The 21,058-nt window shown below is 28.7% G+C and overlaps 1 protein-coding gene across 1 annotated transcript in view; it reads right to left on the minus strand.

Moving 5' to 3' along the window:
- Positions 1 to 991: 991 nt before the first annotated feature.
- Positions 992 to 21,058, minus strand: part of LOC118195677 (uncharacterized) — a 63,830-nt gene continuing 43,763 nt past the window's right edge. Inside the window, exons 3-6 of the mRNA XM_035367005.2 lie at positions 19,132 to 19,537; positions 14,316 to 14,389; positions 14,027 to 14,146; positions 992 to 8,612 (exon numbers count right to left, since the gene is read on the minus strand). Of these exons, the coding sequence (XP_035222896.1) occupies positions 8,515 to 8,612; positions 14,027 to 14,146; positions 14,316 to 14,389; positions 19,132 to 19,537 (698 nt within the window). The 3' untranslated portion in view covers positions 992 to 8,514. The remainder of the gene's footprint in view (positions 8,613 to 14,026; positions 14,147 to 14,315; positions 14,390 to 19,131; positions 19,538 to 21,058) is intronic.

The raw sequence follows: 21,058 nt of genomic DNA on the forward strand, positions 1-21,058 counted from the left end.
CTTTATTTTCATATCTTCACTTCTCCATTAAAATCTTCCATAATCCGATAGTTTCTAGCATTTCCACCGTTCTGCATACTCTGATACTGTTTCTAGCATTTCCTCCGTTCTCATTAGTGATGCTTTTTTTTTTTTTTTTTTCATTGATATGCTAGACAAAGAATGACATTTATTTCTATCATCGTTTGAAACAGTGAACATTCAGGGTTTAAATTCAGCCGAAGCCAGGTTCAACTATATAAGTTTTTGAACGAAAATATAATTCCAACTGGAGCTCCAAATAAGAGGTAGGTCCATTTTATTATTAATTAAAAAATGTATACAATTTGCTATTATTTCTTTACGTTATATTGATGTTTATGTTTAATTATTCAGTTTCTTTATTATTAATCATTTTAATAATTAAATATTTCATTATTTGACTGTTAATTATTTATGAGGTATTTATATATTTTTGTTGTTCTTTCCTGATGGCCTTCTATAGGGCTCAGGCACTTCTAATTTAAAAAATTAAACCATGAACTCAGTATACATCCAGTCAAAGGTACGTACCAAAATATTAAAAACTCATATTAAAGTGTACTTTTTACCTAAAATTTTTCACCTAAAAGTTTGATTATGAAGAAACTCGTTTGTTATCAACGCTTGTTTCTTGCAGACTGAAAACGAACAGTTCGGTTATTCTTTTATTTTATATTTGTAATCGATCTAATATGTTATACGTCACATGATTTTCTAAAAATTAATTCAATGCAGAATTTTTAATTTAAGATTGCCTTAAATTTAGACTAGTTTTAATTGATAAAAATCAATGATACAAAAAAAATTTTTTTAGAAATATACATTGCTGAAAAACAGTTATTTGAACATTGTTTCAGACACACACGTTACAACAACAAATTAGCTCTCACTCTAATAGCCAATTAAATATTTTTAACCACCTACATGAAATGTTTTCTTTTTTCCAAACATATTATTCAGCAAAGTGATATACAAGAAATAATTCGTCCTTTATTTTTCAGTAATATTTATGATAACATACTTTACATCCTCTGACATCAACAGATCTTACATATTTATATGATTACATATACTTGATACTGTACAAAAACAAATTCAAACTAGAAGTCTCTTGAAATTAATTTTTAAAAATATGTGATATCAGCAATGGAATATGTACATACAGATTTTGATCAATATTCAGTGCAACTATTTACAATTTGTCTTTTTATATATCTTTTATATTTTAACAAAATTTCATTCTCAAAAATAAAACAGAAACAATCACAAAAGAAAGAAACAATGGGAAAAATCACTCACAATATGACTATTACAATCAATATCACTCAGAGCATGATTATTATAATCAGGGTTTTAGGATCCCAAATCGAAAATTTCTAGATAAAAAAATATCTAGATAACAAATAAAACACAACAATTTTTCTTTTACCCGTATATATAAATAATAAAAGAATATATATATATATAACAAATAATATAAAATGTTAAAAGATGCTTACATCAAAAAGATCTTCACAAAACCCTAATTATAATACACTTTAAAGCCATCAAGTCAGGTACTTTGTATAACTGAATATTAAAAATTTGATCTGCAGCTTTTATATTCTGTAAAATAAATTTACATACCATAAAGCTTCAGAACAAGCCATCTTTCTTTAATTATTATTATTATTTATAGAAAATATATCAGAGAAAATAAAATGATATAGATATATATATAACTAGAAATACAACAGAGAGCAGCTAAAAATGAATGTTGGTGCAATTTCTACACCAATAATAAATTACGACAAATCAAAAAGAATTTTTTTTTTTTTATCTTGAAAGGCCTTTTTCAGAAAAGTTCTCCAACAATTTATGGTTTTGATAGCAATATAGATAATGAATACATATCAAACAGAGTGTTAACTGAGATTTGAACAGATAACCATCCCCTTTCCCCAAAACAGCTTCAGGGAAGTTAAATTAATTAGTGAACCATTTTCCCCATAACATTACATATCTAATGGATGTTCTACTGGCCTGAAACATTCAATTTCATTTCACCTACAAAGTCATAAAATGCATTAAAGCATCAACACATTAAAAAATTACAAAAATTTTTCATATATTTGATAATCTGAAATTCTACAGATTTTGGTATCATGCTTTTCTACAGATTCCTTCCTGATATATATACTTATATATAAAGAAAAGAAAAGACTGAAAGGGATAAAAGAAATGGAAAGCAAAGCTTAATTATAAAAATGCCAAATATACCTTTGAGTATTTTAATATGATTTGTTTAAAGATTCAATATTTCTTACAACTGACAGCAATCATAATAAAATTAAAAAGCTCAATAATAATAATAATAATAGTCCTTAGTCTCCTATGTTGAATTACTGTTATATTTCGTTACTTTCATCGATACTTCTGAGTTACATTTTGAATTTTCTTAAACACTAGAAAGATATATATATATATATATATTACACCTTGGAAACTTTTTACATTATACTTATATTATAAAAAAGTTATGCAAGATAATTTGACTCAAAATTCAGGTTTTACGTTATATATCTATACAAAAGCTTCAAAAATTTATACATATTAAACTAATATAATTGCACAATTTGTTTTGATTAATGACTTTATAAAAATACTTATTTAATGAAAAGTGGAAATTTTAAAAAAATGAAAACTGCCTTGGAACAGTTAATATTCATACTTTTAAATTTTATTTATTTATTTATTTATTTTAATATTCTAAATCTGACTCCTATTAGGTTTTCCGCAATACAATAAATAACATGAAACTCAACATTTACGGCTATATTAAACCAATATTAAGTATAATTTCAAGAGGAACACACATATGTAAAACTATTAATTAATATATAAATCTTAGATTGACTTCAATTTTGAATAATGCTCTTAAAAATTTTATATTTAAATAGTTTTATTCAAAATGTGCACCAATTTAAGGTTGCTTTAATAACTAATTTTAAGTTACTTGATTAAAGTAATGCATTAAATAAATTACTTTAATCTATTTAATAAAATCTATTTATTGTGTGACTAATGAGCAATACTATTGCACTGATAACTAATTTATTTGCTTATTTGTTCAAATATTTAAAAAATCATATCGACTAAAAGAGCTGATCTTTGACTAATTTTTGGTAACTACAAAAATTAAATGATCTCAAACAGCAACAAATTAATGCAAACTTTTGTAACAACTCCCATAGTTATAGAAATGTACTTTATGAAAGACATAAACATGAATAATCCCAAGCAAAATAATTTTCCTCTCTTAACTTCAAAAGTTATGATAAGCGTTTATTAGCTTTAGTTTTGTATGTCAATGCAGCAGGCAATTTTCAAGGCCAGAGAACATCCCTTGCATACAAATGTAGCATAACTTTTGTGATATTCATATTAGCTTCAAAATCCTGAAGCTTCAACAACAATCCAGAAATTTACTTCCATTAATTTGAGCAAATACTTTGCATAATATTAAATACTTACATGGCTCATGCGAATATACAAATGGTTATATATTAAGAGACTCTAGTATTTCCTTCTCGGTGCGGCTAGAAACCAAAAATACTTCCAGACAAAGGAGGACTATATCTACAATCAAGCATTTACATAAAATGAATCTGTAACCTACTAAATTCCTTAAGTAACCTTTTTTATACATACATATATGCTTCGGCCATTTTCAGATTTCTTTATCCTATTATATGAGATAACATTTTAAAACTACGACATATTTTACAAAGAGATGCATCTAATTAGGCATTCTATAAGGCACATTAAAATGTTCTAAAAATATACATATATCATTATTTATAAGAAAATGTATGCACATTTTCACCTTAAATACAGTTTTTCATACTAATATTGCAAAATAGCATTTTTTTTTTTTTTTTTTTTTAAATATAAGGCATAGTTGTATCTTCAAAGTATGCTTCTATTAACACTAGGTTTACTGGAACCCTCACTAGGCAGATTTCAAACTTCACAAGCAAAATTACAAGAACCATTATTTTTTTAGTTTTTTAATTTATGCTGACAATTAAGATGTAATGAGATGAATAAATACCAAATTTATTTCCTCTTCAGCCCTTAAATTTGAGAGTTCGGGATGAAGTACACCTGTCTCTATGGATAACTGTCAAAATGATGACGAAGCTAGTTTCATAATTAATCATAATAAACCGGTTTTTTCATGAGATTTTTTTTGTGACAAATGTAAAGTAGTTAGAATATAGATACTAAATAAAAATCATAATTCAATGGAAATATCTTTTGATAACTTAAAATCCAATATCAATGCACCGCAGTTCGCCAGAAAAAGGGATACGTTACATGTGCTTGTCAATCTTGATTGCCTAAAGCATACACATAAAAGTGTTGGGCTCAAGATTAAGGAATGATCTGCAGTCATTCAGTTCCAGTCAGTCTGTTTAGATGAAGTTTTAGTTAGTGTAAGTAGACATGATCGAGGGAAAAGTATTAGATTATTATGAGTATTAGCAATGTCATTAGAGAATTAGAGGAAAGTACTAGTTTACTTTATTCTGATGAAATATACTTCTTTAGCCATCATGAATAATTCAAGAAGAGATAGTGATTAGCTAGAGAAAATAATTAGTATCAATTAAGATTGCTCTGTAAGTGTGTTGACACTAAAGCTACCATAACTTTTTTTTTACTCTGTCTGCCGATTTTAACTTTCTTTTCTCATAAAAACAACTACAAATTCGTTCAAACTGATGGTTACTGATACTTCTAGTATTAAGACTGCATTTTAAAATTAAATTAATCATTTTTAGAGAAAATATATGGTTTCCTATAACTCTTCAGAGTGACGGGTGTCCATAAATACAGGGTATATAAAAAATGTCCAGAAAGCTAGTGTTAATAAGCATAATAAATTTTTACTAACATTGCAAAATACTCATACTAATATTGCAAAATAGTTTCTTATGTAAGGCATTGTTTTCTCTTTCAAAGTATGCAAGTTGCATTAAAACATATTCTGTGCTATAAAGGAAAAATTACCTTCACAAAATACAAAATAAACAACATTAAAAAACAAAATTGATTTAACACATTAATTATAATATTTTTCTCCCATTTTAAACATATTAAAAAATCTACACATGAATAAATGAAACAACTTATATGAATTTTATCAATTAATACAATATAAAACCATAAGAAGTAATTTATATAAGATCTTAAAAAGCAATTTATCAACTACAATCTTCATAGTTATACCTTATGCAAAATAAAAACTAATAAATTTTAAAGAACTTTATTTGCATAAATCAAATCAACTTATTGAACTCAAAATTATTTTGATTTTTGCAAGTTAAACAAACACACATTATATATACTTCAAATTATTTGGTAATAGCAAATATTCAATAAATGTTATACAAATATTCAACAAATAATAAGCAAACTTAGTTATGGCATTTGCTCATTTGACCCGTGCGATGAAATATATAATAAAAAGCAGTGGTCCTGCAGTTAGTATTTATTCAGGAATAATGTCAAATTAGTAAGTTATATCTATTAACTTAATTATTCCAATAGCCTCTACTTTGATTTATAACTACATCTAGAAATATCCTATTTATTTACATAAAATTCTAGAAGTCCTACACAAAAGAAATTTTGATTACACATTTAAGGTCTTTGGAATCATCAGACAGGCTTTAGCAAAATCCAATTTAATGATATCCTCGACCTAACCACAGTTTTCTTTGGTTTGGTAAGCACTATTTTTGCTAGATGTGTACTTCAAAACATAAGTATTAGCATGTAATTATGATGATTCCTCAATTCACCAATAATTTTCAATAATCCCTTGACAATCGTTAAACTGGGATTCGATTGAAAATTCTAAAATAAATTACGACAGTTATGACACAAAAAATTATATTTGAAGGCATATTACAGGCAGTTTTGCTTAAGTAAAAATATTTTTTTATACATTTCTTGCTTATTATCAACTTACCTATTAACCATGAAACATTACTTTTTATAACTAATGCATTTTGACAAAATTTATTGAAGTTTTTTGTAAAATCGCAACTGCAAAGGTAGTACTTACTTAAGTTTCCAGATTATTTGATTACTTGTTATATCAAAAAGTTCCTTAAAATGTCCTTTTTTTTTTTTTAACTGATTTTTTTTTATTAGTGCTACTTATTTTTTACCTCAGGAATAAAAATTACACAGCATGTATATTTAAATGATACATAGTGAAGAAATTTCGCATATACAGTATTTTCTGTATCTAAGATATAATATCCCAAATATAGCACAAGCCCTAAAAAGATTATGAAAGATCAGATTCATTAAGGATAACATATTTTTCCTCTGAACAATCTGCTAGGTAAATTTATGTGCAATCATCAAATTCAATTTGCTTAAATTTCATTCTTTTTAAGCAAAGATAAAGAAAAAAGGCATAGACTCGATATTGAAGACATATGTTAAAAAAAAATAAACATAGGTTTTATGGTGAACTTAAATTAATGGCCAAGTTTTTAAAAGCTACCATTGAAAGATTATTGAAAACTCATGTTAATAATACTTAATTCTACATAAGTCTGTATTTCATCAAAATAATGTGCTTTCTTCATAACTGAATGCAATGAAAAAAACTGACTGTTCTTTGGTAATTTTCTTTAAACATAATAACCAAGCACATATTGCTATAAAATGACATTAACTTGAAATTTTCATTCAAGATTTAAGAAATGTGCTTTGGCTAGATAAGTACCTAAACTTCAGCAGATTGCTCCTTGCTAGTGGATATGAAGTAGACTTTTTAACAAAAACTACTATTTATAATGATTAATTACATTACAGTAACTGTAGTACTAACTCAAATGTACTAAAACGGAAGTGATATATTACGAAAGAATAATAATACAAACTATAATACTAACCCCTGTATAACAAGTTAATAATTAATAATACAGGAAATTTCTAAAAGAAACTGAATTTGAAATTTAATAGTAATGTAAAAGATATTTAAAAAAATTTACATTATTAACAATATAACTTTTATATTACCACCATCATATCAGTATGTTGTTTATTCAAAAGTCAAATTTCAAAGGCTTTTCACAGTAACTGTCAATTTTTTATTATAAAAAATTTAGCAAGGTTGAAAAACAAATTCCTTAAAAATATAGCCTCAATCTATCAAAAAAAAAAAAAAAAAAAAAAAAAAAAATCACTTTAAAATAGGAGAAAATTGAACTGTTCAATGGTTATATGTTTCAGTCATATCTAACAATAATGTAGATGACTAGGAGTTTTGAGTACTTATATTAACCAAGTTTCAATCCTACTATACATATGTTGAACACAAAAAAAACTTCATTAATCTCACAATTTTGGCATTTTGCTAAAAGGATAAGATCTCATAAATAAAGTTTTAAACAAAATTGGGGTTATATGTCAGTTGTTTACTTTGCCACAAAAAACTTTACATTAAGTACATTTAATGGATCAATAAAAATCTAATATCAAATTAATTTTATTACTACTTGCACAATTACGTATATATATATATATGTGTGTGTGTGTGTAAAAATGCATTTTAGAGGTGGAAACCAGAAAGATCCAACGATTCACAGCTATGTTGAATGATGTTATAACTATGTAATTTTAAAACTATTTAATTGAAATGTTACTTATTAGAAATTTCTGCATAATTTCTAATTTTAAGATCTGCATAACCATGCCTTAAATTTCCATTTCATAACACTTAAATATTAATTTTTTCATAATGGAATGAATAAAATCTTAACTTCATATCCTTCAAGATGGGAATCATGCTAAGTTATTCAGATTTAAAATTTAATATAGTTAACCACAGGACCACTGTATGTAAAGATAGATTACAATATACATAATTCTGTACAAAGAAAGTAAATTTGCAGGCTGAATCAACTGAAATTTTCACAATATACTATATAAAAAATAATAATAAATTTTACATTAAATAATTTGACAAATCTTTCACATTAAACATGTTTATATATCTTTCCATTAAAATAAAAAATTTCATCACAGATCTGCTGAGAAAAATGTCAGCCAAAGCTTATTAAATCCAAAGCATTAATTATATTTAGAAACAAATAATTTGAAACAAATATGATATATTTAACATGAACTCTAGAATCAATCTTTCAACAGCCTAAAAACCATACATAGTATAATTATGTACATTTTACTTCAAATGAAATTATCTATGAGACTAACCAACAACCTGAGATATATCCAAGCACTTGAAATTTAACTTATTTTCACACTATAAAATGAATTCCTATACTGACATAGAAAAAGGTATACCTTTTGTAGACTTCATTGCCAAACAAATAAATAACGAAAGGCACAACTCAAATGTGAACAGAATGCATAGTTACTTTAAACATGATTAGTTCCATATTATCATACAAAGTTCAAAGCTTTTTACAGCTGTCCAAGACCACCATCACATTCCCCTTTGGCAACTTTATCCAATACTTCATTTACGAAAGCAGCAGTGTTTCCAGCTACTTTGTGAGGTTCTGAAACAATGAAAATTATAAAACAATGAGAAGAACTCAAATTTCAGTTCAAATTTTTGAGTGTCTGTCTGAGCATTCTCTAATACCTGTACGACTACAAATTTATGTTTTCTTTAATTTGCGTTACAGAGAAAATAGGTTTAACCTTCAACATGGCATTTTCTTTTTTGTTACGATTTTCGAGATTTTGATTTATTATTTTCAAATCTTGCAGCACATTGTACAAATTTGTGTCTAGGTTTTATTTTCTTTTCCCTTGATGCAAATCAGGCTATCAATAAAACACTTGGCTGGAAATGAATCCGTCATTCGAAGCCGGCAGCATGCTTTCTTTACCAGATCGGGCGTTGGTGGTTAAATCGTTCTACAAGAATGGTGAATCCACAACTGTTACATTGTGCATGAAGAAAGGACTGAAGGCATAAAAAAAGCCTGCATTGTAGGAAAGACATGCGTTACCCGTTGTCACCTTCATGCAGGATGGTGCCCCACCCCACATTGCATGTGATGTCAAGATGTTCCTTTGGAATCTTTCACTGAAGACCAACTTATGAGTCACGGTTGTAATAGATTCAGTGGCCCTCAACTTCACCAGACTTCATCACGGCAGATTTTTGGAAGTGGGCATACTTAAAGTCTCATGTGTACCGGGGCTCCCCAACTACACTGGATGGAACTGAAAAATGCCATTCGACAGACCGTCGCTGCCATCAATGGCGCTGTGCTACACTCTGCTGTAATGAATGTATTGACGCGCCTCACTTGCCTATTAAACCTTGTGGTGGTGGTAATGTTGAACATCTGTTACTATAAAATAAATGCATAGTGTCATGTTATTGTGATCTGTTTGATTGTCTGTTTCTGTTTGCATGATTTGAATAAAACGTCTCAGTATGACATGTGAGCGCCCTCTGTTGGTTACTTTTGAAAACTTTTTTTTTTTTTTTCATGGGAAAAAAATCTAATGTCTTTCTGACCATATTGACACAAACAGAAGATTTTTCCGTTCATTCCTTCTTTTATTACAAACTTTTGAACTTTGTACGAATTTATGATGCAACCGGTATATGTGTGTTAAGATAAAAAATATTAAATTCAAAATAACTTGTTTTTATTTGGACACTTTCTACATTGTGTACAGCTCTTAACCAATCTACTTTCAAAATTTAAACAAACGATTTCGATCTTATATTATAGGCCTTGCTAAAATGCACATTCACTTTTTCATACTTGCTTTTGCCTGGATAGCTCATGTCTTATTGGTTCGCTGAACCTTCTATTGCTTAAATATGTGATAAATGTATATAAAATTGTGGGGTGAGAAAAAATAGATTCACAAGAAGTTATTTATAATAATATACAGATGAAATAATATATACATAAAACAATGTATCATTAAATTATATATTTATTCCATTTTCTTATCTTACTTTGAAAGAGAATTTAGTAATGAAATTATTTTATTGAAAATGACTCAACTGACAGTTTATTTGTAACAAAGATTTAGTTTTCGTTCTCCCGCCCCAGTATAAATTACAATCTTAATCAATTCATAAACAGAGCTTTACCTATTAATAATGACGTGTGTGCTTTAATTTTCTTAACCCTTTTGAAATAAATCAAAATGTAAAAATTAAATACTAGAAATTACAGCAAAAATAAAAACTAAATACTAGAAATTAAAGCAATATAAAAACTAAATACTAGTACAATATGTGGAATGGATACACTTGCCTACTATCTGGAAACAATATATAGATAGTTCATTAAATTATATAGTTATTCCATTTCACACAAATCTTATTTTGATATCGAAACACAATTTTGTAATGGAAGTATTTTATTGCCAAATGACTCATCTGACAGTTCATTTGTAACAAAGAATTAGTTTTCATCCCCCCTTCCAAGCCTTTAATCCCTTAAGTGGGTCGATAAAATGAGTACCAAGTTCGAGGGTTATGCGACAATATTATTATGTCATATGATAAGGTGAACATTATTCATACCATGCTTTATCAGTTTCACCAGCATAGAAATGCTGCAAAAGCCAAATGAAAAATTATTTCAGTATATTCAGGTACTAAGAATGAATATCAGTGCCAAAAAAGTGAACAACTTTAGCTTGAGGGCACGCCTAGGCATAGACAGTGATAGAAGATGGGAAATGATGATTTGAAGATGTTGATAGAAATCCATGTACCATGAATAAAGAAATAGGAATAACATCATTAAACCAGTAAACAATAATCAGGCGACTTGAAATGAATGAATCAAAATGTTTTCTTGTACTGCTATTTGTGTTTTACATGAACAGCTAAAGACTATAAGCGATAACTACAGATTTATGGTTTTTTGTTTACAAGAAATGGAGCCTTCTTAAAGGTACACTATGAGTGGTGCTGAAGAAAAGATTCTTTGTGCTAGTTGCTTGAAAAAGAGACTCATTCAGGAAAAAGAGAAGCCAATTCTCACAGAAAAACTAGAATCACATTCAAAGAAGATTTACTCTACATATGGTGAGGAATGATTTATTTAGAATTGTTAGAAAATAATTAAACAAGCTTTATATACCAAGCAACCTGCATTGATAAACAGACCTACGTAACTCTTTAGCAGACTAACACTAAACCATGTTACTACAGTAGGACTTGACAAAAGCATAATGATAGGAGATTCTTACTCATCTTGCATAAGAATCCACATCCTTCATCACCTCTACCAATTAAACCTGCTGACCAGTAAGGCCTTAAATACGTTTAATAGAAAATTTTCTGCAATGCCTTTAAGAAAGTATAAACATAACGAGCCAAAACATATGACCATCCAAACATTTTTCAATGAACTCGCACGGATGACATTGAGGGCACCTGATTAAAAGAGAATGGTATTTAACTGCTCCTGAAGAAGGTAAGGAATCATTCTTGCACTTCTGCAAGTGATGGGAAAGGATGTTTATCTAAGCAAATTTGATAAAGGGAAGATTGTACTGGGACGAAGACAATTAAAAACAATTAACATATAAAACATTAAGTTTATTTATTGTATAATAATGGAAAAAATACCATGACAAATTATCAGAATAAAATAAAACTTCTATAAGATACAAAAAGAAGCAGAATATGCTACAATAACAGCAGTGATAGCAGTATTTAAGAACTGTTTTTATCCACAACACTATGTAATTTATTATTATTCATGGCACGAGTGCCTAGGAAGGGCTAAGACCTACCTACTGTACAGTAGGTCTTAAGGCCAGGAAGAGCTAAGGCCTGTGTTACCTAGTCTTCGTGAAAACATTTTTTAATATGTTACTGTCGTTCCCAAGGATAATATGTCTAGCCCAATTGAGGTGGATTATTTTAATGTAATGAACAACATCTGGCTCTTTGAACATTTTCTATAATTCAGTGTTGCATCTCCTACACTAGACTCTATTTTCCTGTATTCGTCCAAAAACGCTTCTCAGGACCCTGCATTCAAAAGTATTCAAAATTCCTTTCTCCTTCACAGTAGTCATAGTCCAGGTCTCCAAAGCAAAAGTCAGGAAAGGAGGGATTAGGATCTTGTAGAGTAATAGCTTGTATTTCCTGATAAAAAGCCAACCTAAGTAAATGCTTTAATCCATAAAAAGCTTTATTAAGTGCAACAATGTGTCTCTTTATTTCAGATAGGATATCATTGTTTTTGTTTAGCATCAATCCCAGACAAATGAAATCTGTAACTATGTAATTCAATTGCATATAATATGGAATATATAACCACCATTAAAACATCAGTTAAAAATAAATTGGTAAATTATAATAGTAAAATGAGTATATATCCATTAATCTTCTGCTGAGTCGTATTGAAATATAGGTGTCAGAAGAAAGTTTCAATAAAAAACAAACAAAATTTTTTTTGTTGTTGTTTCTTACTCTTACTAAATATAGGAAAAAGAAACAAAACGTTTTGAGTGCTGATTTAATTTACATAACCAAACAAACTTAAATAGTACTTTTCTGTTGTTAACAGGATTTTTTAATAATATGGGTTATTCCTGTTTTATATGCATTTTTAAATTGATGTCAGGTTATAAATGTAACTTTTGTGTTAACCATGGATGCTGTCACTGGCATTAACCCACTTAATCATAAGTCACAATAAATTACTCTTGTGATCTTGTGCTGTATTCCAGAAAGCAATGTCCTAAGACAGACAAAAATCTTAAATAGTTGAATAATGTATTGATCACTCTCTTTTAAGATAGAAAAACCAAGCATTTCCTTTTGGTTTTAAATTTTTTTTCTGTTTCTGATTATAGTTTTTAACTGATAAATAATAATAGAGTAAGGAAAATAAAATGATCTTTACAGTAATTAAAAAAAATATTAATTCATGTGGAGAAAAATGCAAAGATCTGAAAACGAGAATTTGCGAATGTGAGACGCGAAAGAGCATTTTGCAGAGAAGCCATAATTTGATATAAGAAATTATTTAAAATAAAATGTCAACTTAGTAGAGTTTTTTTGCATAAAAAATAATAATTTTAGTTTTTCTACACAAGAAACGACAAAAAATGTGAAATTTTTAAAATCATAAAAGCATAATTTAAAAAAATGAAATTACCTACTGTTAAAAAAGCACACAGTAGAACAACTGTTGTTTCATGACAGTTGTATGTTTGTTACGATGTGAACTCCATCTAAAGGGTGAAAAGCCACATTCCAGCCATACCTGGTCTACAGACATTTACAGCCTTTATTATGTGATGTTAGCTGAGACTGAAATTCAAATAATTTAGGAGAGTGTTTCCCAACCATTCCTGGAAATCCAAATGTTTTGTGAGAAATCATTATGGTTCTGCAAGAAACTGTGATGAACAGATCAATCATATGTATATGTATGTATATCATACTTAACTTTTGCATAGGGTTCGCTTAGACGGGTGATGGCACACCTATTTTGAATGACATGCGACACACATTTCCAAAGCCAAAAAGACATTTCCAAAGACAAAAAAATTGCATAATGCTAAAATATATGTTTCTTGCAATGGCCTTGCTATTGTTAATGTGCTGCACTTATTCACTGCATTCCAGTACATGGCAGACAGATGACGTAGATGGCAAGAATGATTCTATACATGACATAGCACCAGAATTAAGCTAGGGTTTTTCCTCATTTTGGCACATGAGCTCAAAATGTTCACCACCACTTAGATATTAATATATTTTCAATGGTTTCACAGTGTTCAGAAACTTTGGTTTAGGATGACCGTACTTTCATACCAAAAGTGTGGAATGACTATCAAACTTAGTCAGCATATCAAAAATGAAGTATTTATTATGTACCTATATGCACTAGTAGCAATGAAAGTGTTAAAATCATGCATTTTTTCATTTGCAGTCTGAAGTAAACTAAAAATTTATAATTACCATTAGCAGCTAAAAAACTTTCAAGTTTTTTAGAACAGTTTGAAAGCTTTCTGTCATGAGGATTCTCAATTTTATATCTCAGGAGTTCTCTTGTGTCCATCAAAATAGCAAGCAACTTTTCTATAAAATAAACCATAAGACATAACTAGACTATGACTGCACAGCAAGGAGAGAAAATAATTTTAGAATAGTAAAATTAAATTATCATACCCCCTCCCCCCCAAAAAACGTTCATTTACAACAAATGTAAAAAAAAAAAGAAAAGGAAAGAAAGAACTTGTTAACGTACTATGTTCTTGTTGAAGTCCATACAGTTTTATCTTATTTGCTTCATGTTGAGCCTTTTTCTTCAGCCTGCAAACCCTATAAGATTAAAATATTTTTTTTTAAACTAAAAAAATGAAAACAGTATTTAAGAAATATCATGATGTGCCTTATAAAAGAAAATTAATCAAGAAATGTAATGAAACTTAGTTTTTGAATTCAATGATCAATCATAATTTTAAGTACCAATTTTTTAATAGAAAATCTGTAAATAATAAATTTCATATTACTGATAACATAAAATGCGCATGGTTTAAAGCTCATGGACATAAAATGCTCATGGACTTCTAATGGTAAAAAATCTGGTATTTAAATTTGCAACCATTTAATGTCTACACTGAAAAGCAGTAATGAAGATTTTGAAAGTGTACCTTATAAAATGAAACACATATCACAAGCAAAAGTACATTCACATCCCAAATATGCTTAACCTATATGAACAGAACAATTTCCAAGTCATCTGAATACTTAACAGATCAGCATCACATGCAGTCATATGCAAATTAATATGATTTTCTGAAAAACTTGTAGCTAAAGTTTTTCAGCTTATGATTACGAGCGATTTATGATATATTAACTACATTTAATCAAATTTCCAACCAAAAGACTTATAATGAATTATACTTCAAGAAATATTATTATATTTCAATATTTATTAATGCCTCTATTCTTTAAGGCTTCTTTTTAGTGTTGTGATAGATCTTTCCCACAGCCCCATACTATCTGGGCTCTTTGAATTAGTTTATTCATCTTTGCTTTTTATTCATGGATTTCATTTTTGAAAAAAATTCCATATTCCTTTAGTGGAGTCCAAAGTATCTCTTGAAGCACTATGGAGGTAAAATAATTTTCCAAAACCCTTGAAGTGTGGCAAGAGGCATCATCTTGCTGAAAAATTTCACCTCCTTGAGGATACATTATGCTGTGGAAGGAAGTTTTTTCCAAGATCTCCTAGTAATTTTTGTGAATTTACACTCTCTTTTAATATTTTGATGTGTTCGTTACCACACACAGATATACAGTTCTAGATCATTAAAAATGGAGAGTCACTTCAGTCAAAATGCAGACTTCTTAATTTGCTTCTTGTCTCTTACGAACATGGTAAACTCTGTCATTATTGACTAAAGTTTCATAAAAAAAAAACTAAATTTAATTAAATCTAAATATTAAATTTATTATACCACTGAAGTAACGAAATATTTTTAACAATTAAAATAAAAGCAACCTTTCTAAATGAAAAAAATCCATTGAATTTATTTAAATGCAAGTGGCTAAAAACATGTTACCATTACTATCCATTAAATGAGACTAACAAATTTAATTTACATTAAAGTTTGTTTGCTGAAATAATAAGCAGATGAGAAATCTTTGGTATATTTTATAGGCCATGATAAAGAAAAAAGGCCATAATATTTTATTCAAGACAGTAATTTCAAAATTAGAAAACAACGGAATAATTTATAAGCCTCAAATCAATATTTATGCCTAAATTTAAGATCACTTAGAGAGGGGGGGAAAAAAGGCCAATAAGTCAATAATATTGTTACAACAGAGATTCAATATTATCTCATTACATATCCAACAAATATTATATATCTTAAACAATATATCTTAAATTTAGGCATCAAAATAGTTGCTTAGAAGAATAAAATGAATGCTAACATATTTAGAAGGATAAAACATCAGATGAAAATTTCATGAAATACAAGATATGACATGATGGGAAAAGGATCTATGGAGCATTACTAACTAAGAAAAGTATCAGTAATTTATAATTTTTGATGATAACATGAAACCCTAATGCTATTAAAGATAATATGCCATTTAGCCTCCTATAAAAAAGTCTAGTGAGACAAAAAAACTCAGTTATAAGTTTCTGCTATCAGACTATCTTTAAAATTGAATAAAGTGAATTATTCACTTTATGAGTAATATTTATATAGTAATATTTATATACACCTCGTATGAGAAATCAGCTGCAGCTTATATACATGCACACATACATCTAATACAAAGAAAGAACACTTCAAAGAAATATACATCTATCTACCTCCAATAAATATTATTTTGCTTTTTTTATTCCTAAAGTCCAAATGGGCAATTTGCCCTGAAGAACACATGTCTATTTCGTTTTGGCATTTTGTGTTGAAAACTTTAAAAGGCTGTATCACTTTTCAAATCACTATCACCATATATTTAAAGAAATTAAATAACGAAGAATCTGCATAAATGTATGTATATTTCTCACACTGTAATAAAACAACGGTACCAAGAGCCATAAAAATTTGAATAACGTAATCTTCTATAGGATACGGGCATGTGGAAGCACTAATTTGAATATCAAATTTGTTTTATTATTGATTTTAGATTTTGTAACACTTCAACAAATTTTTGATTAAAAAACTAAATGATTTCAAAGCCAGAAATAATAACACTGTATGATAAAAAAATATTTTTATCTCCAGCGCGCGAGACTCTGTATCGGAAATTCTAAAAATATGCTCATTTTAAAATTACTTTGTGATATTGCTGTTGAACTGAATTTTATAGTTTGAGTATGCAGAACATAATATTTAATAAATAAATGTAACACCTAAAACGTTAAAAAAAAACACCCCTTTGGACGTAATTTAAAATCTGAAACCTTTCAGATTTTTATTTTTTATTTATTTATTTATTTTTAAGATACTGTTATTAAGGTTAACCCAAAAATCACTAATTTATATAATTAACATTTTTTAAAGCCTTAAATCCCCTTACTATCATGATAATACCAATGGCCTTCTTTTAATCAGCCTTATTAACATTACTTTACAGCTTGCTGCTCCAGAATTATGTCATGACATGGTACCAACAGTACTAAGACCTAATATCTAACTTCTCCCAGTCTAATTAAACATTCAAAATACGACTAAGTAATATGGAATGCTAATAAACTATCTAGAACACACATAATTCAACATTCTATTATGGCAATCCTTGCTCTGAATGATTTATAAATATTATAATCATTTATATAGAAAGCAAAAATCTGCATTCAGGTTTTAAGCTGATTTCGTTATTTTCTATATAAAAAAAGTTTTCTGTTACAGAATATATTTCCTTAATCAGATTTTTAAAAAAATCTATTAACACGTTGACTGCCAACACACATAAGGATTAATTTGAGCAGAATGATTCAAAGGTCGAAGAAAATTATACTCCCTATAAAACTGAAAAAAATGTGAGACACCAGTAGTATATGCAGCCACAAACATTAACATTGCTGTGACCCACCGGTGGATCCCATGGTCACAAAAACAAATTTATCATGATTCATGAGGGGTATTAGGCTGTTATGATGCAAAAAGTAACTTAAAAATATGATAAAGAAAAATAACTAAACACAACATTTTGTTTTATGGCTGTTTTCGAAAAAGCAAAAACAATGCAATGAAATATATCTTTTGGTAGCAACAGTTGCACATACATTATAATTATGAATTTAACGCTTAAAAATACTAATTTAAACTTTCTCTCCACAGAAAAATTACTAACTGCCAAAATATACTACTTTAAAAAAAAAAGTATAAATTACTTTTAATTTAATTTAATCTTCTATATTATGAAATACCAGCATCTAAGGATCTCCCCCTCCCCAGTTTAAATAAATAAATGTTTGAAATCTCTTTTGGGGGGATTAAATTGGAGTGAAAGAGAGGAGGTAGTATTAAAAAAAAAAAAAAAAGTTAATACCAAACACACAAATTCTTGTTCACTATGTAAACAACAAAAAACCCTGTTCATTACCAGTAAACAAAACAACAATAGCAAGAATTTATATTACATTCAGTTGAATGACACTTTATAAATAGGAATAAAAATACAGTACAAAGTCCGTAATCCGGATTCCACGGGACTTAGGCGATTCCGGATTAGGGGTTTTTCCGGATTATAGATCATCAATTTAAATCTGGTAAGATGGCATGCAGAAATTATACAATTGAAAATATGAAACCGTAATTTATGAAATAAAGAGCAATTATGATTTAAAGGGTATCAAAATTTACCAAAAAAAAGCTTAATATTTATTTGTTTACTTAATCAAACATTTCTTTCAATGTAAATTGTTTAATTGCTTCGTTTTTTCTGCTAATACTTTCTCTTTAATTCTCTCTTCCATAAACAGTACCTCTTCTCTTTATGCGCCTGCGTAAGCGTATTATGCGCATGTGTAAACGCATACGCATGAGCATAAATTTTGTAGCTTTGAGGTCCGGATTATAGATCATTCCGGATTATGGACGTCCGGTTTAAAGACTTTGTACTGTATATAATTTTTTAGCTGAAGAAAGAATAATCAAAACACTTGTACTTTGACCTAATAATAAGATAAATATTCAAGGATAAATACTTATTCACAGTTTAAAAGCTTCAGTTTCTTAAAAAAATAATCAAATTTTGACAAAGCAATGTAAGTTTAAGACACAAGATTGATACTGATTACATGAATTTCACTTTGTACTTGATTTGAGAAATAAAATTTGAACCTAGAAAACACTTTTTTTAAAGCAATATGTATATTCAATTAGTATATTATTTACTACTTTCAGACCACACTGGCAAAGTTGAAGTCACAACTGAAAATCAGAGTTAAGGGGTTAAAGTAAAAAAGGTAATGCTGATTTATGCACATACAGTCTCATTACAAATTTTTAAAAAATAGTTAATACGGTACAACATAACAGGAACATGATTTTTTTTAACCTACTACACATCTAAGCTTAAAAAAAAATCAGTACCTAGATGCAAGCTTATTCTTTTCTTTTCTTGATAAAGGTTTTCCTTGTGATCCAAATTCATTCGGATGTGTGTTATAAATAAGTTTGTTCAGCTTCTTCAGCTCAACACCAATATTAAACAGTTTGCAAGGATTTGGTGTCAAATCATTGCCATCCCCTCTTCTAGCTTTCCCAGAATGTTTTACAGGAAGAGCACATTCTTCAGAAAAGACTGGATCAAAAGCATCATTCAAAACATAGGGATCATTAGAGTCCTTGCGCACAAGAATGTTCTGCATTTTAGCTCCACGAGATTGTAAATTGTACTGCCAGAAATAACGATGTTTTCTATGCTGGCAAGATTTTTCTTCTTTGCTAGATGGCCAACTTGTTGAAAGAACTTCATCACTTTCGTATTGGTATACATCTAAATACAAAAGAAAAAAATTAATATGAGATTATAATATAAATAATAACTTAAATTCTGATGCATATATACTTTACCAAATCTGTATGGTTCTGAATTACCTATCATAAAAGAACGCACTTTTATGTATTCATGATCTGCTTTGAATAGTAGCTTTAAGCAATATTTTCTCAGGTAAACAGATTTATACCAAAATCTTGGTTTAAAATATCTGTATCACCTCATGCAAACATGTATTGTGATCATCTGAATTCATTTCATAATTTAATACTAGCACTAAATGTAAGAAATAGATTATTTTGAAGATAATATGCTGATGATGATAAATGGAAAGGAACTGATAAGCAGTATTTAACACCTTTTTATATTATACACTAACATCTACAGCAGACTGTGGGAGGCAGGAGAAAGAGGAAAAAATCATTTAACATCTTACACACAGTTAATAAATATAGATATATCTGAAGAGGTATAGGCTAATAACGAATGAGGAACTGCTCCTAAGGTGCACTGTCTCACATATTAATTTTTTTTTCATTCCAATGCAAAAACTGTGATAATACATAGAGAATGGGAAGTTACTGCTGTGCTACTTCACAATACAAATTCCTTTATGGTACCAAAATAAGGTTCCAATGCTTTAAAGAGCTGTTGTATGATTGTATCACAACTAAATCAAGACAAGACATCCTACTCCTGCATGCATATAATGACAGATGGTTTTACAGTATATTCATAATTTTATCCTGTACTGGCAGAAACTTGGGACATGGAATCCACTCATATATGATTTCACCCAATGATTAAAGAAGGGCTCATATTTAGCTATTCTTTCAAACATGATTGGTTTTAATTTGACTTAAGCTTATTTAGAGCTCTCCTTTGTAAAATGGCCCATGAAAATTTGGAACAGGTTTTCGCAGAAAACATTGTGCAGCACTCCTTCAAATCAGTAAAGGAAATATCATAACAATGTGTAAGACTATGTGATATATAACAACAGAGACTAAGAGATATTTATTCAGAAAGCATGATTAGAGCAGAGCAGGAAAAATGACAAAAAGGTCCACATGATTCATGGTCGGGCAAAAAAGATGCAGTTTTTGATCATTTTTTATTGTTATGCAAGATGTGCACCATCAATTCATGTTCAGTACCAGATCATCAATGAACACTTGAGGCACCGTTGCCTATTTCTCTTGAAACACCAACTTCAGTTGTCAAATCACTGCCTATGTGCTGCCTGGTGTCTGAGAACATCCCATGTGTGCTTAAACTGGATGTAGGTCCACACACCTTTCAGATCAAGCCGTATGACAAATAACTTAACTCTTCACTTCGATGGAAAGTGCTATATGATTAAATGCTGATCTGTCATCCATAAAAAGAAATTCTAGTCTAGACTAAGCCATAAAAGACATACTTGAGCAATGAAAAATTCATTTCAATATCAGCCACTAGTGACTAAACCTCCGCACAAGGTAAAAAGCTCCTCGCACCTTTTCAAATGACAATTCTAAA

Source organism: Stegodyphus dumicola, chromosome 5, assembly GCF_044657685.1.
Source record: "Stegodyphus dumicola isolate Sdum_Otavi_A_Nest chromosome 5, ASM4465768v1".
Taxonomy (NCBI): Eukaryota; Metazoa; Arthropoda; class Arachnida; order Araneae; family Eresidae; genus Stegodyphus; species Stegodyphus dumicola.